Raw genomic sequence first — 23,223 nt, 5'->3', positions numbered from 1 at the left:
AAATCATGCCCACGCTCTCTCCAGAGGGGTCAGTGGAAGCTTGTTCCTGTGTGAAAGGGGCATTATCAGTTGTAAAGCTGGCATTCTCATTAGTGACATGGCATTCTGTCACTTGCTCTGGGTGATGAAGCCAAAGGAGGCCACAATGGCCATGTTTTCTGACTTCCCACTCCCCCAGGGAGCTAACCAAGCTGAGGCCCTGATTTGAAAACCAAGAACTCTGAGAGGCAGACAGGCACACTAACACCTCAGGGTCGGGGCTGGGGAGGGCTGAGCCCCCTCCCACACACTCCGTGGAGCGGAGCAACCCAGTTGCCTGTGGCCAGCTTGCAGGACAGGTGGTCCTCTGCAGCTCTCAGGCAGGAGGGAATTCCTAGGGGGCGGGGAGCTGACAGGTGGATGAAACAGGCAATGGGCCCTACGTGCAGAGCATGGGAACAAGCACACTCTGGAAGAAACAGCCCCAGATGGAAAGAGATCAAAATCCGCAGCTGACTTCTGCTCATCTCCTGGGTTTCTGCCTAGATTTCCTGGATTTCAGGGGAGCTCTGTAGCCATCCCTGCTGAGATCATCCATTCTTCTGGGGAACATGGGACCTGGTTCCCCATGGAAATCCACTAGTGACTTCTGGGCACTATCCGATAATGGTTGAGCGCCTTGCCCAACTGGTTTAAATCTTACTGTATTTATCATTTATCAGGGAAAATGGACACCCCAGCTGGGAAGGGCTCACTGTCCTAGCTGCGTTTTCACCTCCCCATCAGCCACAGTCCAGTGGATCCTCAGGTAACTGTCCAGACCACCCCCTGCCCCGAGCACTGGTGCCCAAGGGTGAAGACACCACTTTTCCCTTGGCTTACACAGGCTGAGAAGGAGCGGCAGAAGCAAGGTTGTAAGTCCTATAAGCGGTGAGAGCCAAACCCAACAGAGGGCTTTTGAGTGAAGATGGGGAGCTTGTACTCTGCAAACCTGCCTCTAGACTACACATAGATATTTCATTTCCCCCATAATGGTCCAATAGCAATTATTAGTCCATACATTTACGTAGCACTTTCGAGTTTTCAAAGAGCTTTCCTGTACATCGAGTCATTCGACCGTGTTCTTTTTGCCCTGGATGAGCCAAGCGGAGAGGGGAGTTTCAGGCAGAGGCTGGCTGACTACTGTGTGGACCAGAGCTTGAACTACTTGCTGTCAACTCTCTCCCCGAGGTCCTGCCCACTCTGAGTGACTGAGAGTTTCCATTTTCCCACCCCTGCTGAGGTGGACAGGTCTGGCAAGCCCAAAGCCAGTGCAGAGGGACAAAGCTCGAGGAAGCAGGTAGAGGGGTCGTCAAGTGGCAGCCGCTGGGACTCCTCCTGCAGGGACTTCCTGTGCACGCTCATATTTGCAAACATCTGCATGTGTCTTTGCAGGTCATTTCCAGGTCAGGAAGTTATCACTGCTTTGCTGTGGGCCTTCCAGCTGTTTTCTCACTCCATCCCCCTTCCTGCCTTGGCTCCCCTCTGTATCCAGATCTCCGAGGCAGAGCAAGGGAAAGGATGAGATGCCACACAGTTCGTCCACCCACTGCCCCCAAACCTTCTGAGCGGCAGAAGGCAGCTCAGCTCCCCGCTAGCCTATTTGGAAAGACAGAGGCCTCAGGCTCTCCTACAGTGATGCTAAGGTTCCTGCCCACCTGCAGCCTAGCTGGAGCAGGGCTTATCCGAGGACCCCCTTGGGTTCTCCAACCCATTGGACCAGGCCGCTTCTCTGCCCGGGATCTTACCAGACGCCACTGACACAGCGGGTGGACAAGGCGCGAGGGGCGATGGTGGAGCCCTGCTGCATGAAGCCCCCGACCGGAAACCAGAGGCTGTTGCCGAGGGAGTACTGATTGACCAGGAGGTTGCACCGGCCCTGGGCACACGGGTGGGGGCTGTACCACTCGTAGGGGGTCAACCTGCAGGAGAAAAGGAACATAGACCAGTGCCACGGCAGGCGGTGAGAAGGGAAGGCAGGGGTGCTGGGGGGTTGGGGAGCTCTCCTTTCCGGCCTCACCTCTGTGCCTCAGTAACTGGCCTTGTGGCCTTGGGCAAGCCACTTCCCGTTGCTGAACTTGGATTTCCCCCAGCGAAAATGAGGAGGTTGGAATACATTGGCAGTTTTCGAATTGTTTTTCTTTTTTTTTCAAAATAAATTCTAATGGAACTCCAATATACAAAACAGATGACAGTGGAGCCCCTTGACTGGAAACTAGGAGTGTCAAGGGGTCAAGGGGTGGGAAGTTGCTTCTTCTGCACCCCCAGTCCCCCAAGGTGATCACAGGGGACCCCAAGGATCCCCAAGAACCACAGTTCGAAAACACTCAGCCTAGAACAGTGGTTCTCAAACTTCAGCCTACATCAAGACCACCAAGAAGGCTTGTTAAAACAAAGATTGCTGGGCTCCACTGCTGAAGCTTCTGACTCAGTAAATCTGGGTGAGGCCTAAGAATCTGCAAGTTCTTAGATGATGCTGATGCCCCTGGCCCAGGGGCCACACTTTGAGAAACACTGGCCTAGATGGTCCCTCAGGCTGTGGTCCTTAACCGTGTGTGAGTTTCAGACTCACTTGGGAGCTTTTAAAAAATGCCAATGACTAGATTTCACTCTCAGAGGTTCTGGTTTAATTTGTCCAGGTAGGGCCTGGGCATCAGTATTTTTTTAAGGCTCCCTGGCTGAGTGTGATGAGCACACAGGGTCGAGAAGGGCTGCTCTAAGCTCTCTGCCTTTGGGTGAGGCAGGTGGCACTCCCTCCCACTGTGCCTCTCAGCCTCACGCCAGCCTCTCTGAGCAGTGCCTCTGATGTCTAGAAGGCCCTTTATTCCTGCCTGCCAGACACACGCTTCCCGTCCTCTGTTCAACGGCCCCAGCCAGTCTCCCCCACAGAGCCTTCCCCCACAGAGAGAGATGAGTAGGGGTGTGAGCCAAGCAGGGCAGGAGCTGCGTGTTCACAGGGTGTATCTGTCATCACTGGCCTTCCTCGTCCCTCCACTCAGCCTGATCTGCACTTGGGACTCTGCAGTGGCCTGCCCACATCTACCTGGCTGCTGCTTGTTTCCGAATACAATGCCGACGTGCCATCAGTGCCCCTGTGTCCTGAGATGCGCTCCTTCCCTCTGTGGCCTGCAGAGCTGGCTTGTACTCGTGGTGTCTGACCTCGATGGATCCCGAGCCTACAGGCCACTGGAACTGAGCTTTGAACATACAGATTCCCAGGCCTCACCCCTGGAGATTCTGAGACTATCAGACATGGAAATTCAAAATTGTAAAAGCTGCCTGTGTGACTTTGATATCAGGTGGCTTGTGAACAGCCTTAGATCAGCGGTTTTCAAACATTTTTTCCCCTCTAAAATCTTACCCAGAAGAACAATATATGAGATAAAAGTGGAGCTGGTCTGGATGAAGACGGGGTGAGGCCCCGGAGCTGACTGCCCAGCCCCTCTCACCACCCCTCCGAAGTCTCTGGTACCTCTCAGGAGCCTTCTTGCTCCATAGAACCCTGCACGAAAACCACTCCCTTAGGTCAGATTATCCCAAGCTCAGATGTTATACATATATATAGGGTATTATATGTACAATGTATATATATGATGTATATCTATATATACACACACATATATATAGGCTGTATGGTCAGACCTTTAGTACATTTTCTTGTTGATCTTTTTGTTAATGCTGAATCCTGGGGAGTGGTGTGTATGTTGGGGGGAGCAGGGAAGAGGATCTGTTTAAACCTCCAGGGCTGCTTGAAAAGCTTCAGACTGCAGTGGGCACGGTGAAGCAGGCTTGTGTGCATATGCCTCTGGTAACCAAGCCCTAAGGCCATTTATAGGGACCTCGAGGTCACCTGAGAGCTGTGGGGTCTACCTATGGGGCTCAGTCAAAGGTGCAAGAGTGAACGACAGAGCAGTGGAACTGGGACTCAGGCGACCATTCCTGAAAGGAGCAGCGGACAGAGTGATGAGGTGGGGAGGGGACGTGTCAGACTGTGTGCCAGCTCCCGCACGGCTCGCCCGTTGTCACTGACAACAGACACTTGACAGTGGCGATGCCTACAGGCCCAAGGGGGGCAGGTGGCACTTGAGTGGCACACAGCAGGCTTTGAAGACGACCAGGTGGTAAGCAACCTTTCTCTGTATGGCTGGTTCTCGCGGGCCCAGGATGGCTTTCCTGGACTTGGCTTTGATCTCCACTGGAAGAGGCACCTGGTGAGTGATGCGATGCCTCCTGGCAGGCTGGGAACTGTCCCAGAGGTTAGGCACCCTGTAGGTCCTTGGGGCTCCATTTTTTAACTGGAGAGAGCACATGCTCCCTTTGAGTCACTGAACAGGCAGGCTCTTGGGGAAGACCCCACCCCACAGAGGTGGAACATATACTGTAGAATCATCTGTTCCTGCCACTGTGGCCCCGAGGCAAAGGAGATCCCTGAGGAGACACCTGGAACAGAGTCACTGCCAGCTCTCTCGAAGCTCAGCCTGAGCAATTCTCTGCTCCTGCGGAGCAGCCCTTTCTAATCCTCCGTATGGTAAGCTGAGCACTGAGCAGGGAGCAGAGATTCTGAATGAGTGACCCCTGAGCCACTAGGGTTTGTTCTGCTCTGCATAGTAAGTTGGCTCTCCCGAAGCCCAGGCTGGTCCAACAGCCCTTAGCCTCAGAGAGAAACATCCTCTCCGTGCACATTCTTGGGAGACCTCGGCCATGGGATGCTCCTCAGGGTCTTCCGGGGGCTCAGGAACAGTCTCTCGTTTCCAGGGAGAGGGGAGACCTTATTCTCCTCAACCCCTGATCTGGACCATTTGTCTCAACATTAATTGCAAATGCCTCTCTCCATCCTGCCCTCCTGCTATCTGCCACCCTCCATGGTTCCCATTCAATGAGGCAGCTGTGTTTTCACAGGCAGATCTGGGTTGGGGAAGGGCCAGGCCCTCTTCAGAGAAGGCCTTCTCCCTTGCCTTCTCCAAGGCCTCTGGTCGCCCCCCCGCGACCCCAGATTCAAAGGCTCTGTGTCTTGTCATTCAGCACTTTGTGACAGATCTTGGCAAAGAGTGACACCAGGGCAGCCAAAGGCATACTGCTTAATCGGAGTGATCTTCCTGTCACCTCCTCCCCTCCTCTCCTTCCCAAGGCTCATACACAAGCAGGGGGCCTTGGACTGGGGAGCGGGAGGGGGAAGAAGCAGGGGTGCAGAAGCAACTTCGGACAAGCTCACCTATCTGCATTGCGTACGTTAGCGGATGGGCGTGTAGATGGGTGGATGGGTAGTACCAGGTCGACAGCTGGTCAGAGAGCAGTTCAGGTCCTGAGTCCCTCTCCCGTCCCTCTAATTTGGCACCCTCTAATTTGGCACCAAGGTCTTATCAACCCCCTTTCCTGCTCCCCACCCCCTCCCTTGCAGTTCCCAGAGGTGGACACTAGGTGGCGGTGTGAGGACAGGGACGGGGAGAGGAGTGTACCTAGCCACCAGGAAGAGGACGCAGCTGACCGCCAGATAGGCTAGAAGCATGAAGAGCCAGACGCCCGGAGAAAATGGGTCCAGGAAGGAGAAATAGCCGGGTTTGCGCCCCTGGAAAGGGAGATAAAAACAAGATTCACTGTACACATTCAGTCAGAATGGCCCTTGGACAGGGCAGGGCTGGCCAGGGGGTGTCGGGAGCATGGGCCTGCCCCAGATTGCATTGCTTTGGGTTTTGGGTGATTAGTTTAAATGACAGTGGGGCTGAAGATGTAGAGGCGGCTACTCCGAAACCCCTGTCCAGCCCTCATTTCAGCAGATGAACAAAAGAACAGCCCAGGCCACGTCACTTCCTAGGTTGAGGGTGGCTTTGTGCTGGGCAAGTGGGACAGCCCCGAGTGACCCTTGTGGACTGCCCTGTGTCCTCCCGGGGGTGGTGTGGTGGGCTCAGGAGCACCTTTGGGCTGTTGATGTCTATGGGGCTGGAGCACGACAATAGCACCAGCCCTCTTTGCCATGCGTGTCTTTCTCATGAGGATGCTATTGCAATCGCTCAGCTGGGGCTTTTGTTTGCAGAGTGATCCCAGACACAGTAAGACCTTCTCATGTAAACCTCAAAACCGTGCTGTGAGGCACAGATTATTATCTTCATTTAGATACTAAATTTAGAAACTAAACTAGTAAAGAAACCGAAGCCCAGGGCAGTCAAGACATGTGTCCAAGTTTACACAGCGAGAAAGTGGAAGAGCCGGGACTCAAGGGCGCACTTTCTGACACAAAACCCAGGGCTCCTACCACAATGCTGGGGGAAAACATGGTTTGTCCCCAGCCCAGGGGTGTGCTTGGCCAGAGTCATGAGAGCCGAAGGATGGAGCCAGGAACAGAAACCTGGGCACCAAGCTCCCAGTCATTTTCTGCAGGACAGTATGGATGGATGGATGGACAGTAATAAAATGGAATGAGAAGGACAGAGTTCAATAGTCTGCTCTCAGGCTTTAGCTGTGTGATCCTGGGCAAGTGCACACCCCTCTCTTGCCTTGGACGGAGCTAGACTAGATCAAAAGTGACACACTGGTGGCCTGCAGACTACATACAGCCCTCAGACAACTTGTTATTTACCCTGCAAGGTTTACCCTTTTTCTGTTAGTTGCCAACATTAAATGATTGGGAGATTCACATAAAAATTCATATTTCTGGCTTTTTAAAAAAAATGGGGTGATCTGGCAACACTGGGGCTACATTGTCCCCTGGCTGGAGCTGAGAGTGGCTGCCCACTTTAGATGGGGTCTGCCCTCTGCAGCATGCCACGGCTACCTTGGTCTGGCACCAGGCTTGCTTCTTTATTTACTATGAAACCACTGGACTAGAGGCTCCCTCAGGACCATTCAAAATTGAAAATGATACGATTTTATTCTAGAAATCTAGGAAGTCCGTGGATAGAACTGAAAATCAGTATTAAGCTCAGAGGTTCTAGGAACAGGTAAACTGTCATGCTCAAGATCTTATCAGTCATGGCACAACCTCGACATCACGGTAGGTCATTTTTAAGCTGAGGTCCCCAGAAACCCAAAGAGGAACTACCTATACAGCCCAATCATGGGGGACTTTCAACCTCGCTTCCGGTGGGTTTCCGCCCCTTCTCGGCAAGCCTGTAGGCACATTCCAGAAGCACTTGGGGGTACAGTTTTACACTCCCATTTGGGGACACAGCCCAGAGGGTGCAAAGTGAGGAAGTAAATAGCTCCCCTCTGTCAAAGGGGCAGCTGCTCTTGGACCTTGCTGCCCTTCTACAGTGTGACAGTGACCTCTTGGGTGGTCTGTCTGAGACTGGTTTTCTTTCCCAGTATGGCTTAGACTAGGGAACTGCCCTTTGCTACCAACTGCGAGTTCTCTCCTTCTTGTGCATCCATGCTTGATCTGCATAGAACATTCAGGTGATTTATCTGGAAAATGAAACAACTTGAGAGACAAAGCCTAGGAACTAACAGAACAGAAGAGGAATGGGGAGGAGACTATTCGAGCAAGTCTGGACCCATCACTACATAAATTCTCTAATAGAAAGAAGGACTCAAGAGCAGCAGAATTGGAGTCCCCAGTTAGTCATTCCCATGTCCATCATGGCTGAGCGTGTCTTCATCATCATCCTAAGAGCCAGTGGCAGCAACAGGAAGGCACAGAGAGTGCAGAATCCATACACACAGTCCAGAGGGGGATAAAGAAGCTGATCATGCTTACACACTTGCCACAGCAGAAATCACTAGTTTAGTCCATTCCTGGGGTCCTCCTATACCCCAGAGTTTCTCTGACCAAATGTACACGAATTCTACGTGCCCTGTCACTCATGACTATTTCGCTCAGTGTCTCTCAGTTGAGAGACATCCAGGAGAAAAAAACCTTTTATTGTTGCTTTCTGAATCTGAAACCCCATTAGATGCTCAATGCCAGAAATCTATACCTGATTATATCACAAAGAGTGAAATTGAGAAAAATGACAGCACTATTTAAAGCTGCCATATTTGGTTATTGGTGATAAGGAAGGATGCCCAGCCATGGGAAAAATTCCTGGAGACTCAAGTTATAAAACATAGAACATCACACAAACAAGGATCAAGACATAAACACAGCTCCCCTGGAAACATATCAGTCACGTTGGCAAGGCAACATCTGATTCCACTTGTGATTGACTGACGCCAACTAGAAGAGCAAGGAATGGGCAGTCATTTGAGATTTGGGTCTGGGCGTATACAGGCTTGGCTTGGGTTGAGCCCAAGCTGCTTATAGGATGCCAAAGAGAAGTACATTACTTGCAAAGCTCTGAACGCCTACGATTTTTTTCTGTGCGGATGCTTTAGATTGCTTCCTTCCCAAAAGACATCTGAGTTACTGGTGCTCAGGGCAAATCAGGTGTCATGTGCCACAGGCATTTCTTCCAAATAAGAGATTTTCCTTAACCCAAAGGATCTATGATGGTGACGGTTTTCTTCTGAAGAACCCAAAATGCGTCACTATATTCTCTTGATTTCAACACCCAGTTCTCCATATTGACAGATGGAAGAACTGAGACCCAGGGAGGTTAAGTGCCTCGCTCAAATCATTGGTAATGGCTTCAATTTCTCTGGTGCTCATTCGTCAAGCTGTGCCATAGGGAGGTCGTGCTCTCCTCCATTCAAACGGCAGCTGTACCGCATCTTCCCCTCCTTTTCATCTTTGCAAGTTGCTCCAATAAAATCCCTAATCAATCCTATGCCTTCTCCCCAGTGCCAGCAGAATCCCAACCTACTCTAGCTCACCCCCTTCAAGTACTCTTAAACATTATTTATTTACACTCATCATCATTTATTGTGATTCTGTTGTATTTATAGGCACCTGTATTGATTTATACACATCTCTGTTGACTGCAAGTTGAGTCGGTTCCTTCTGCTGAGTATAAGCACTTTAAAGGTAGATAATTGGTTATATATAGTTTACGCCCTGAAGTCTGGGACAGGTCAAGCCCTGCAGATGGGATTGAAAGTTAGATGGAACCGAAATTAGAACTGGTTCCCTTGACTTTTGTACTGTGCTTCAGACTGACCACACCAGAACCAGCGTCCTTGATGCTGTCTGATGGTGGGAGAGACCAAAGGGCTGGCCACAATCCTGGCATGGTGAGGTCCTCTGAATGTTGGCAGTGGAGCTGCCCATGGAGCTATAAAGCAGCACTAAACTTCTCTTACATGTCGAAAGTTCCTCTTACCCTTAAAAAAGTTTCTGTAAACTCACTGATACCTCATTCTATGTGTATTGGAAGAAATGACATTAGAGTAGGGATGCAATTGCTTTTCCAGAGTGTGAAGCCAAATGCATCAGAATAATAGAGCAAGGTAACGCAAGACAGATAGTGAATTAAAACACAGACTCTGGACCCAGACTGCCCAGGATGGAATCCTGGCTTTACCACTTACAAACTATGTGACCCTGAGCAAGCTACTTAACCTCTCTGGGCCTCCGTTTCCTCTTTTGTGATAGAGGATAATAATGAAACCTACCTCATGGGGTTGATTTGAGAGCTAATGCGTTAACGCATAGGAAGGGCTATGTATGTGTTGGCTCCCCCTGTCTAACAGGAGTCATGAGTGAAGGGAGAGGAGGGAGGTGGTATGTGACAAAGGAGGGAACTTCATTTTATACTGATGCTCCTCAGTGGACAAGAAGTACTATTTTCTGTCCTATAGTGACACATGCTAAAGCTGCTTTGAGGGAAAATGCCATCTGGCTACAATCACTTTCCGTAACTCCCGGAGTTTCTATGGGTTATAATACATGACTCACGAGGGTTCCCCCAGGGATCTCCCAGGAAGCCATTAGGGCAATACCAAGCTCTCTTCTGGGAGGATGGCTCTTAGAAGCCAGTGATTCCATCTTTTGGAACTCAGTTCCACCTCAGCCTTCCCAGACAGAGTGTGTCAGATGTGTAGTGGGTCCCCTCATGTTTGTGTAAGGGGTGTGTACCCTAGACACCATTTCCCTACATACAAACTAGTGAGACCAACTCTCTGCCGTCCCCACACCCCATTCCCTCCCCAGCAGAGCCAATGACAACGGCTCGTCGTGTCCTCCATATGGTTTTTCCAGTCTTTGGAACTGAATGGCAATTTATAGAGAGGTTTCCTTCAACTCTCAGCAGTGACCAATGGTCAAAACACTCTCTAGGGCTGAAGAGATAAGAGAACACAGTCTCCACGACTCCTTCTGGAAGAGGCAGAAGGAGGTGATTTCTCCTTGTCCCGCCCCAGGAATCCATGGACAGCCTCCCTCAGTGTGTCTGCAAAGGATGGTCTTAAAGATATTTTGGTTTAGCATGCACTTTTCACTTCTGACTCTAAGAGGAGAAAAGAAGTAAGCAATTAATTCCTCTTCACAGAAGACACCCAGATGGATTTGTTGCCTATATATAACCTAGATGCTAGCGTGTCTATTCTCACTTTGCTGGTTGGAAATCTGGTATGAGGAGACCTACGTTCTAATCCTGGCACTGACCTTGACTTGCTGAGTAATCCTAGGCAAGCCACTCAACTTCTCTGGGTGCCAATTTCTTCTCCCACAAAATGGAACACCACAATCAACACGAAGGCAGAGGATGAGAACTACTAAAGTGATGTTGATAAAATACCTTGAGCTTCTTGAGAGACGAGCACTTAATAAATAACCAATATTCAAATGATTATACATTCAGGGAGCCGCATTTCCGTCATGTGGGCTATCACATTACTTAGCTCTCAGGAATAGAACTCTATTCATTTTCTGTTCTCTTATAAAAGAGTATTAAGCAGTATTAGAAATGATTCACTGGTTTACTTAGCATTGTTCTCCATTTTCCTAGACAGTCTTTCTGAAATGAAACAGACCTTCTTGAGAATCGGGCAATACATCCAGCAAAAAGCTGGGTATTACTTTAATGTTGGCATTTCTTTCTTTCTCACTTTTCACAATCACTGTCTGCTTTCCTCTTTTTTTAAACTTTTCTTGAGAAGGATGACTTTAGCTAAGAGTTAAGAAGAGAGAAAGAAGAGTATGCAACTTTCCCATTTGTTAACCAAAGGAGGAGCAGGACATTATAGGGGAGAATAGTAAACTCACATTTTCAAGGAAGTCTTAGATGCTCTGACTGGCTTGGGACCCTGTATGGGATCATAGAGAGTACCCTCAGATTAGAAAGGATCTTGACAGATCTCCTAACAAATGGCCTCGACATAGAGAAATACACCTGCTATACTGTAAAGATAGGTAGTTGGAAGTATATGGGTTTGGAGACCGAAAACCTGGGTTCAATGCCACCTCCACCATTGCACTATCTACTCTTTCCACTGTGCCACTAGCTTCAGAATCCTTCTATGTAAAATGCAACTCATACTACCTGCCTTGGGGGATTGCTGAATTAAACCAGCAAGGTATGTGAAAGTGCTTCATAAATAAAGAAACACCAGACAGATGTTAGTCAACGTACAAATATCCTGGACATATACCCAACCTCCTTAAATATGTCAACACTGAATTTTTAAAACGTGATTATCCATTTGGGGGCCCTATGTGCCAAAAGTCAAAGCCCAGGTTGGCTTCCGGCACACTCTGATGACGCCTTGCTACAATACTCAGTGTGTGCTTGAGGAATACACATTTACTTTAATATTAATCTGAGCAAAACATCATTAGGCAAACTGCTGGTGCAGAAAAAAAAAGAGGGAGAGAAAACTACATGATATACTGTAATGTCAAATAGGAATGTTTTTGTTTTTCTACACTCTTCTCCCCTCCATCACACAGATATTTGAGAGCTCACAGTCTGCATCTATACCATCAAACCCTGGAATGCAAAATGCCCTCGGGCTTGTACTGATATACTAAATCCTTGAACTTCTCAACAAAAAGAAATGAGCTAATATGTCAAGAAAATCAAGGGAGTCTTGAACTTCAGATGTCCTGTCATTTGACTCCCACAGTTGGAGGACCAGGGGACACCCCAGATTCTAAAGGCTAGATCCTCTATGTATGGCTTGGAAGCTCACCTGACCCCAGCCAGAGATTTTGATGCCTTCCCAGGTGGGTGGGATATTGTATGAGGGACATGCAGGCATCAAGAGGGAGACAGCAATGAGTTCAGGTGGCAGCCACGGCCAGGCCTGAGTAGAAGATGTTTCTGGGCTGCCGGAAACATCTGCCTTCCATCTCTTTCTGTTCTCAAGACCAAGGAGGTAAACGCCAGAAAGAAAAAAACAAATCTATTTAGGTCACTCATCCTGCTGCTGAATACTGGGCCTCCTGACAGCAGCCAGGCTCCTGGGGCTCAGTACTGCTCAACCACGAGCCACAAAAAAAAGTGGTGCTCACTGCCCACAGGATCACAGGGTACCTCCCTCCTCCTCTCCCTTTCTTCCTTCCATACTTATCAAGTAAATACTGCATGTTTAGGATCATTGCATTTTCCATATCAAAAGTTATATCATAAAAATTTATGGTGTGACAAGAGGGTACCTACCCCTCAATGCATCTCCCACCAGGATCTACTTAGGGAGGGAGAGATAAACAAAGAATATCATAATGCACTTATAAATGCTAGAATAGAGGTAGAGGCAGAGGCAGCAGCTCAGAGAAAGAAGAGATCAGCTCCATCGAGGGAGCTACAGTGAAGACAGAGTGCCATTTGAGCTGGATATTGAAGGCAGGGGAGAGCTTGTTAGACGGTTGAGAGGCAAGAAGACGAGCGTGACTCTAGATAAGCAGACAGGAAGAGGCTGACCTGATGGGAAAGTAGTGAGCAATACCTGGTGAAGGCGCCTGCAGCAAAGAACTGGAAGTGGAAAAGGAAAGACGAGCTTTGTTCTCCATGCTGACAAAATTGGCCTTTTTCTTGTAAGTGGATTTTTTTATTGGATAGCCAGTGAATGATTTTAAGTAGGAGGCTGATAGAATTACATTTGTAGAAAAAATAAAAATAAATTAAAAAAACAAACAACTCTCAGGCTGCAGTATGGGTCAAGGATGGGCTGCAGTGGGGAGAAATTCACACACATTTATTAAATATAATAGCTAGTACTTTATTGTGCATATGTCAGGCACTGTTATAAGTGCATTACATATGCATCCTCATTAAATTTGCATGAAAACCCATTTTTACAGACGAAGAAACTGAGACATGTGACATGCAGCTAGTAAGTGTCGGATCTGGGAATAGACCAGGCAGCCTCCAGAGTCTATGATTTTCACTCTACCATTTCTTAGTGAATGCTTATAATGACTGTGGCCCGTTGATGGGGATACTAATGGATAAGAAAAACCCTGCCCTCAAGGAGGACACAGGCCACTGGAATGGCAGAGTTCGGGTTAAATATAAGGAGAGCCTGAATCAGGGCAGAGGAAGTGGGGAAAGACAGTATATTTGAGAACTATTTAGGAGGTGAGCTGACCCACTGAACGTGCCAGGTAAGAGAAGGGAATGGCAGCTCAGGTAACTGATGGAGATGCCACTACCTGAGATGTGGCAGAAGGGAGGAGGGAGAGACATACTGAGTGCAGTTTGCCATGTTTTTGCAGTGCCTGTGAGACGTCAAGGTGGAGACATCTAGAAATGTGTTAGAAATATGCTTCTGGGATTCAGGGGAGCAGGCAGGTTTAGATTTACAGATTTGGGAGTGGGTGAGATTACCCAGGTAGAGAGTTGGGAGAGTGAGAAGAGAAAAGGGCCATGGACATTTAAGGGGCAGAAGGAGAGAGAGGAATCAACAGAAATGATGGAGAAGGCAGTGATCAGAGAGGCAGGAGGAGCAGCAGGAGAAATGGTGACTTGGACTCTAGGAACAGAGAGAGTTGTATGGAGCAGGAGGGAGCATGTGTAACAAACGGCAAGGCCAGACTCCTCAGCCAGCCTCTGAGTGGCAGGGGGTAGGTGGCCAGAAGAGCAAAACATTCTTCTGATTTTGGTCCTATAGATGCCTGAGCAGAAACAGAAATTATACTCCAAGATTAGGAAGAAGGAAAATATCCCATGATCAGCTCTTGACGATCCATGTTCATGAAAAATCCCAGATAATCTTAGATTGCTGGAAATTCACAAATTATTTCTGATTATCTTCAGCCTTCAGAGATACATACCTGCCACTACTTACTATTTTGGAGGGTTTTGCAGTGATTTCTAATGAGGCATTTATACTTTGGGTTAATTATTATGACTTTTGCGCACAGGTTTGATGATCACCAGATGCTCGCTTTTTGGTAATCATCGCTCATGACTCAGGTGACCTCAGTTATAGACTAAAATAGAGGTTCGAGGTCATTATAGATTATAAACTAAATGAAATTAACCATATTTTTGCTCACAGATAACTAGCAATTAGAGAAAATTGACAAAATAATTAACACCCAGTATTCAACTTTAATTTCATGAACAACGCTATTATACTAGAGGGAGCTTCTCTATGTAATTTTAGGGTTAGGCTCTCATGGTGAGCTCTACAGAGCAATCCTCTGGCATTAGCTGTTCTTGCTAATGCTTCTTTTGTTTCAGATGCAGCAAAGTTCATCTCAGACTTGTTCTCACCAGCTCTTTCCTGGTTTAGTCGATTCTGGATTATTCTCTCCCCAGCTGACTTTTTGGTACTTTCTAAGCCTAGTGCCTCACACGCAGAATGCACTCAAGAAATATTTGTTGAATAAATGTACAAACAGTCAGTTCTGCTTAGTGTAAGCTGTTCGTGCCAGCACTCAGTTTTTGCTCAGCTGGGCCCCCTGTTATGAATCAGATCTGAGCATCCATGTGGCACACTAGTGCCTCAGCATGGAGGCTAGAGGAGGGGAGGAATCCTGACCAGACCGGGGAACTGTATCAGTTAGGGTTCTCAAGAGAGACAGAGAGAACCAGTAGGATATATGTGTGTGTGTGTGTGTGTGCACGTGTGTATGTGTATGTGTGTATAAAGAGATTTTATTTTAAGGAATTGGCTCATGTGATTGCGGGAGCTGGTAAGTCCAAAATCTGTAGGGCAGGCTGGAAATTCAGGCAGGATTTCTACGTGATAGTCTTGAGGGAAATTCCTTCTCCTTTGAGAAACCTGTTTTTGCTCTTAAGGCCTTCAACTGATTGGGTGAGGCCCACCAACATTATCACGGGTAATTTCCTTTACTGAAAGTCAACTGATGGTAGATGTTAATCACATCTACAAAATACCTTCACAGGAATAGCTAGACTAGTGGTTGACCAAACATCTGGGCACCATAGCTTAGCCAAGCTGACACATAAAGCTTCACCTCCCAGGAACTAATGTAGGGGAACTAAGACGCTAATAGGTTTGTGGGTGGTAGGAAACATTTGGCCAGCAATCCAATTAAGGATGTCCAGAGGATTGGTGCATTGGAGTTTGGTTCTGGCCAGAGTCAATATTCAGGACAGTGGTGCCCTGGGTGGTGAGGGTGGCATACCAGCAGATGCCCCCAGGTATTGGAAACTCTTGGGATCAGGTGCCTTCACCCACATGCCTCCTCACGGTCCATCAGGTCATGAGTGGGGAAAGCCTTCCCTCGGCATTAATCAAGGAATCAAGGCCAGAGCTTGGTTCCATGGCCTGGCCACAGGAGGAGAGTTTGGAGGAAGGCTGTGTGTCTCCATTTCTTTGGATGCTCCCTCAGGGGTCAGCTGGGGAAGCAGAGGGCGGTGGGCTCAAGAAACGGTGCTGGTTGGAAAACCGCCTAGGGAGGACTGACAGCTGTACTGATGATAAGAACACCGTCTTGAGAGTTAGGAGACCAACAGCCGTGAAGACCAATGAGAAAAGGTGCACAGGGCACCTTACAGGACAAGTTATTCAAAGATCCCATGAATGAGGGTAGCGCTGGCGTCAGAGAGAAAGCACAGGCTCCAGTCACACCATGCCTGGGTTTGAACCCCATTCTTTCACTTGTTTGTATACGGCCTCGTCCAAGTTTTGAGAACTGATTGCACCTGTCTCCTCATTTCTAAAGTAAGAACAACACAACTTTTTTTTTTTTTGTATTGGTTTCCCAGGGCTGCTGTGACAAACTGCCATAAACTGGCTGGTTGACAACAACAGAAATGTATTGTCTCCTAGTTCCGGAGGCTACAAGTTCAAAATCCAAGCCAGCCAGGCCGTGCTCCCTCTGTGGCTGTGGGGGAGGAAGCTTCCTTGTCTCTTCCAGCTTCTGGCGGGTGCTGGCAAGCCGTGGAGTTTTTTGGCTTGTAGATGCATCACTCCAGTATGCCTCCAAATTCACATGGTCTTCTCCCCTGTATGTCTATGTGCAAATGTCTCTCTTTTTAGAAAGACACCAGTAATTGGATTAGGGCCCACTCTAACCCAGTATGACCAAATCTTAACTTGATTACATCTGCAAACACCCTATTTCCAAATGAGGTTACATTCACAGGTCCTGGGGGTTAGGACTTCATCATATCTTTTGAGGGAACACAGTTCAACCCATAATAACAGCCCCCATCACAAATGCCTGAAGGAGTGTCAAAGACATAGGAGGTGCTCAATGAACGGGAGCTATCAGCATCGTGGAAAAGAGTAGGAGGGATCAAAATCCCCCTTAATCCACAAGACAGACACATCAATAACAGCGTCGACTGTGACCAAATCCTCACATTTCTTTCTGTCTTAGCCTGGGGAGCTTGGGATTTTGATGCTGTCTCTTCTTTCAGAAGACGTGGCCCCCTTCCCCAAGCCAGGCAGTGACCGCAATAGACACCGAGCCCCAGCACAGCACAGCACTCTTCCTAGCCGCCTGAGGGGGCTCTGCGACCAGGAGACCTTCCTCCCAGAGAATTGGGCCGCAGTTCCTGTTGCCCCAGCAGCTGCCAGCTACATGAGCCCAGGTTGGGGCTGTGAATACAGACAATCCCCTTTCCCCAGGGCTGGGGTTTGGGCCCAGGAAGGGGTCAGAGCTGGAGGGTCACTTTTTCAGCAGGCAGGTGGGGTGAGCTCTTGGTTCCTTCCCTGTTGGGCAGCCTTGTGGTGCCAGGTTATGCACTGGAATACAGCATGTTGGTGTGACCTTGGACAGCTAAAGTGACTAGAGTATTGGGGAAACCCACATAATAGCTGTGCACTTAGAGCCAGTTTGGAAGAAAGGATGAGCGGGAGGCTCTCCTGGTTCAGTAAGGTAAACAAGGTCAAGTCAACCACGTGCTGGCAATGTAATGACGATCCACTTTGTGAATGAGGGACAGCCAGGGTTGTCCCTCCCGATGCTCACGCCACCAGCCAGTATACTCTGATGTCACGTCCATCCTCTGCGGCCCATTGGTGTGCTTTCACAAACTCATTTTGGCACTTATTCTACTCACTCTAGCCAACCTAACCAGAGAATTCTTTTTAGTAAGGGATTCAGAAGAGGAGACAGGCCAGGTATAAGCGACATGAGATGGTCTGCTCTCTCTTCACCAGAACAGATAATCAAGAGGGAGTCTACATTCCCTCACCAGATGCAATGCTCAGAGGGAGCAGAGCTGGACCTGGGAGTCGGGGAAGGCCTCAGAATGCTGGGAGACTTATCTGGGCTGGAGGCTCCAGCCCCAAGGAGGAGGCAGAGTGACCGACAGGGCCAATCGCCAACACACTATGCACCAAGGGTTGAATAGTCACTCTTGGCCATCCCTATTCAGTGAGGCAGAAACAATTTTTACTGGAAAGCCCACAAGTGTGAATTTTCCATTCTTCCTCTTTGCAAGTCCGCACAGCTGATGGGGGCAAAAATAGCCCAGCACATTCGCATTTAAGTCTTGAAATCTAAATATTTCCATGAGTCATTCATTATTACCATGTAACTCAGTGTTTGCATGCAAATAACTTTAATGACATAAGTGCTTATAAAATAAGTCTCTTACCATATGAACCCGGTAAAGAATGCTAATTCCCAGAGTCATGAACGGCTTCGAGAAATCAATCACCTTCTCCCGTTCAGCAGTGATGGTGAGGCCTGCCACAGCCAGATCTGCTTTCTGAAAGGGACAGAGAGAGACCATCAGAGGGTGGCCACGTGAGATGGGGCACAGAGGCCGTCACTGATGGGGAGACGTTAGTCTGGTCTGGCTTTTCTGCTTGGGGAGGGATCCTAAGCAGCCACAGCATATCCCAGGTCTGAATGATCACTCACGAAACGACATGGATCTTGAAGCAATAACTCATGCCTTTTTGAAGTTAGACCCCTCTAAACATATAAACAATTATAAAAAGCAAGGGGGATCACTACAGGCTGTTCAGAGATGGACTCAAACTGCCTGAGGGGAGAGAGAACTGGCAGATAGGGCTCCCGGATTCTCAATATTGGGTAGTTTTTTTATTCAACATATTAATTCATTCAATCAACAAACTTCAGAGTCTCTCTGTCATGTAAGACACTCGGTGGGGCGAGTTACAGTGAAAGATAAAAATGATGAACACATAAGACATAAGAAACGATCTGATGTGACCACATTCACTTCATGGTGAGGAAATGGAGACCAAGAAACTGAGCAAGTGGCCCAATGTCATAAAGCTGGGACTGGAACTCAGTCCTCCTGGACCACTGGTCAATTAAGTTGTTGTCATGGCTAAAATTCAGGTGCCACAGGAGAATTAAAAGAAGGGGCTCTGGTCCCTTTCATGCAAAATCACCAGAATTTGTTCCGAAGATGTGTCTTCCCTTTCTCTTTGCCTCTATGTTGCATCTCAAGTGCCCACATCTGATGAGAGTCTGTTCTGAATTAAGGCCTTCTGGAAAAGGAGATGCCATAGGCTTCCTCAATACTCCTCTCTGTCAGGAAGTTCTTCCTTATATTTAATTTAAATCCACCCTGTTGCAAAGCAAGCTCGCTTCCTGTTGCTCTGCTTCCCTATACCCAGAGCGATGGGAAACGCCCACAGCTGGCTTTCAGTTCTGGTCCATGCCCTGCCCTAACTAACTAACTAACCTAGCCTAGTTGCTTCACTTCTCCAGGCTTCCTTCATCTCATTCTTAAACCAAGGATGGGGGTTAAGAGAGTGCTAGGATGCTTCCCAGAAATTCTCTATCAGTGATTTTCAAACTGTGGTCCACGACCACCTGCATCAGAATTGCCTTCAGGGCTTATCAAAATGTGAATTCTGAGTCTCACCCCAGACCCCCTGGACCAGACTCTCTGGGGTAGGATCCAGGAATCTGTATTTGTAGTAAGTTGCCCAGGTGATTCTGACTTGTAACAATACTTAAGAACCATGTCTATAGCCTAGGCATGTCTCTCAGACTGCCTTCCAATGGTTTACATTTCAGCTTCTTTAACTCCTCTTCTAATGCTGGTGGATTAGAAGAATCCCCATGACTCTTCCTAAATCATTGCAAAGAAAGTAGGGAGACAGACATGCTGGCCCTCATTTTACACATGAGGGAATTTGTGATTTGTGTACAAGAAGGATAAATCCATTGGCAAAGGTCAGTTTCTTTCACATCTCAACCCCAAACCTCCACTCCTAATTCACGTTCCATCTGCTAGAGCGGCCCCATGGTCCAGCATAGGTTAGCAAACTCAGGGCCTTACATATTGAGGCCAGGCTTCAAAGAAACAAGAGGGCAGATGTAAGAGATTTTTAATACAAAACGAAAAATGTGACTGACTCGTTGGGCTCAGTCTGTGTTTCTCCCAGAGAATGTTGATTCCTGCCATCAAGTGAATCACCCCTTGGGTCAGAGAGTGAGGTTTGATTAGAGGATGGTCAGTACCTTCATTGGAGGGGCCGTTTGGAGAGTGGTAGGGCCTTTCAGAACCTCTGACCCTCAATGACAGTGACACCGACTTGAGTTCGGCTCACGAGCACGGCTGTAAAGCAACCGAAATCAACCACAAATGCCAGCAGGTGCAACGCCAGTCCCATGTGTGCGGGCTGATGGCAAGCCAGCATCCCAGCCCTGCTCGAAACTTGGGAGGAGGAGGTAAGAATGAAATGGGTTGGAATGAAGGAAGTGAAGGAAATATTAGGAAAAGCAAAACCGATAAAATGGGCAAGAGGTAAACATGGCATCCAGTCCTTTATCTAGTTATTAAAATATATATATATATGTCCAAATAATTAACCAAAGTCAATAACTCGATTCCCAAGTTTCTTTTCCCCTCACACAGCTTTCCTCCAAAAAGGGCGAACTTTGGATTAAAATTTGGAAATCATTTCACAAGTTTATAAAAGTTGGCCAACAATGACACTACGGCAAAGCCATTCCACATGGAGAGAAAGCTGGAGACGGACAGCAGCCCAGGAGGGCCCTTTCCTGAGGACGTGCAGAACGACCACGTACCCAGGGAGGGTTTGCCTCAAGCTCAGACAGGGCATTTCTCTCTATTCACAAATAGACACTTTCCAAAACTGGGCCAAACAGAAAAGCTGCCTCCTGTGGACAATGCTGACTCATTGCCCCCAGCCTGTCTCTCTTTGCTTTGTCCCCACTCAAGAGTAAGTTGGGGTAGGGGAGGCAGGGAAGGAGGAAAGAGACAGTAAAGGGCAATGACAAGCTGAAAGAAATATGGGGGTTTTGTGGTGGTTGTTTTCTATCTTTAATGGACTCAGTATAGAACAGTAATTATCTACCCCGGCTTCAGTGCACCCCAGGGCATCAGCGACAACCTCCTGGGATCAGGTTATTCCAGAAGACGTGCAAGCATTTTATTTTACCTTAGTTAAAAAGACATTACGCTATAAAGCAGTCTTAGATGAGGAGATAATGTGCCATGAAACCAAACTAACAACCAAAGAGGGCTGGGAGTGTAAAAATGCTAGCAGTTGCCAGAGTGGGAGCTGAGGGAAGTGTGGGAACCATGGCAGCTCATTCAAGGCCTTCTCCACCTCTGGCCACTTGTGGGGAGTGGAAGCTGTGCTCTCCAGTGGAAAGAGCAGTCAACAGGACATCAGAAGACCTGGCTGTCATCGCAGCTGGGCCACACACTCAGTGTGACCTTGGGCATGTTATTCCACTCTCTGGGCCTTGGTTTCCTCCACTGTAAAATGAAAGGGTTCAACTAGACGCTCTCTAAGCTCTTTCCCAGCTCCTAAACCCCAAGCTTTCATTTTGCCTGGCTACAAGAGGCAGAGCTTAGTCTAATTGACCCCTATTTTGCTCTAGATCAGATGGCGGTCAGCAGAATTGAATGTTATCAAGCAGTCGAGGAGAATGAGCTCTGAGGAGGAAACTCTTTATCGGACTAGTCAGCAAAGAGCAGCAGCTGACAGGGACTCAAGGCAGGGACATTTTATTTTGGGGAAGGAAATCCAGAAAGGTCAGGAAGATGCAAAACCATCTGGAGTGAGCAGGTCTGGAAGTGTAGCCCCGGGGGTTGGGAAACCAGAAAAGAGAAGGATGCCCGGAGCCAGAGAAGGAAGAGACGGAAGCCTAGTCAGAGGAACTGGCAGAGAGTTCTCTGTGCTTCACTATGTTCCTGGTCGTGTTGTGCATGTGTGTGTGCACGCACAGGCGTGTATAAATACATTCCCTCCAAAAGAAAGTCCTCTCTCCTCTCCCCAGCGTTGACTGAAAGCGTTCTTTGAAGAGCTTCGTGTTCTGCCTCTGAGAGATCCCCTCTTTCATCACCTGGATGTTTGTGGAATTTACAAGGGGAGGGCAGGCTGCAGCCAGCCAGGAGGTGACTTCCAAAACACACCATCCTCTGCCACATGGAGTTTAATAGGGGTCTTGTAACTGCCACTGCTGCTATCAAAGCCTGAAGGCTCGGCGCGGCCTCTGCTCTTCTCCTGGGATCTGGGGCCTGGCTGGGAGGAAGGCAGCGAATGCACAGCTGGGCTCCAGTCTGCATCCGCTGGAGCCTCCTGCTCCCACCCCGCGCTTTCCTGAGAACGTCAGCAGGAGGGGTCTGATGGCAGAACCAGATCCTAGGTGATCGGAGGTGAACAAAGATCTCCTCTGTCTCCTTTTCCTTCTCTTTTAGACACCTGCTGCCCCCTTTGGGGCAAAATTCTCTCTCTTCCCCTCGGCAGTGCCCCAGGACCACTGCATGGACCTCTAGCTCCCTCAGCCCCGCCTCCCTCTGCCTGGCAGCCCCCCCCCCCACCAAGCTAATGAGAGGATGGGTTGGGTCAGAAGACCTGGCTCTGGCCCTTGTCTGCCATATGTCTATAGCAACTCACTTACCCTCTCTGGGTCTCATTCTACCAGGCTATGCAACGGGGCAATGCCTGCCCATCAATATTATGTGAGAGCCGAGAGAGATGATGGATGTGGAAGAGCCTTATAAACTGTACACACTCTGGAATTCCGCCACACCTATAAGGGATTGTTCAGGCAATAGACCAGGTGGTCAAGACTCAGCCTCCAGTGTGGGCCACACCTGTCTGGACTCTCTTACTTACTTATTTGCTGTGTGACCTTGGGCAAGTCATTTAACCTCTCTAAGCCTCACTTGCTCATATATGAAGTGGGGATAAGAATCATACCCACCTCCTAGAATTGCTGAGCAAGTGAATGAGACAGTGCTTGTAAATGCTGAGCATGGGGCCTGGTTCACAGTAAGTACCCAATAAACGTTCGCTGTCAGGATGATGATGGCGGTGGTGATGATGATGGTGGTGATGTTGAAGGTGATGATGATGATGGTGATGATGGTGATCTCAACAAGGGCCTCTGAGGACAACATCCTAACCCATGATGAGTTGTAGGAATGTCAGGGCAGCAGCCAGGCCTGTTCTTTTCTTTTTTTTTTTTTTTTTGAGGAAGATTAGCCCTGAGCTAACTACTGCCAATCCTCTTCTTTTTTGCGGAGGAAGCCTGGCCCTGAGCTAACATCCGGGCCCATCTTCCTCTACTTTATATGTGGGACGCCTACCACAGCATGGCATGCCAAGTGGTGCCATGTCCGCACCCGGGATCCGAACCGGTGAACCCCAGGCCACTGAGAAGTGGAACGTGCGCAGTTAACTGCTGTGCCACTGGGCTGGCCCCATGGCCTGTTCTACCTCCATGCAGGGCAGAGGCCCCTGGACGCTTGGCCCCTGGTGGCCTTTCCCAGATGACCTGGGACATGCACACAGCTGTGCTGACACAATGTGCTTCCCCGGTATGACTGCTTGTCTCTGAAGATCCACATAAAGACCTTCTGAGGCCTCATACTGTCCCGTCGCTTGGAAAACTCAAGGAAAAAACTGACACCCAGCTTGGAAGCCAAATGCAGTCATTCTCCAGTCTCTTCCTCATCATATGACTCTCCCCTGGGGACAGTGGATTAAATGACCTCCCCAGCTTCC

At 48.6% G+C, this 23,223-nt stretch overlaps 1 protein-coding gene across 15 annotated transcripts in view; it reads right to left on the bottom strand.

The window, feature by feature from the left end:
* Nucleotides 1-23,223, bottom strand: part of GRIK4 (glutamate ionotropic receptor kainate type subunit 4) — a 413,573-nt gene that overhangs the window by 27,976 nt on the left and 362,374 nt on the right. For all 15 annotated transcript variants that reach the window (XM_070625039.1, XM_070625048.1, XM_070625046.1 and 12 more), the window contains 3 exons: nt 17,850-17,963; nt 5,475-5,584; nt 1,767-1,940 (listed from right to left, as the gene is read on the bottom strand). In XM_070625039.1, the coding sequence (XP_070481140.1) occupies nt 1,767-1,940; nt 5,475-5,584; nt 17,850-17,963 (398 nt within the window). The remainder of the gene's footprint in view (nt 1-1,766; nt 1,941-5,474; nt 5,585-17,849; nt 17,964-23,223) is intronic.

The sequence above is a fragment of the Equus przewalskii genome, chromosome 6 (genome assembly GCF_037783145.1).
Source record: "Equus przewalskii isolate Varuska chromosome 6, EquPr2, whole genome shotgun sequence".
Classification (NCBI taxonomy): Eukaryota; Metazoa; Chordata; class Mammalia; order Perissodactyla; family Equidae; genus Equus; species Equus przewalskii.
This window is presented reverse-complemented; position numbering and strand designations above follow the sequence as displayed.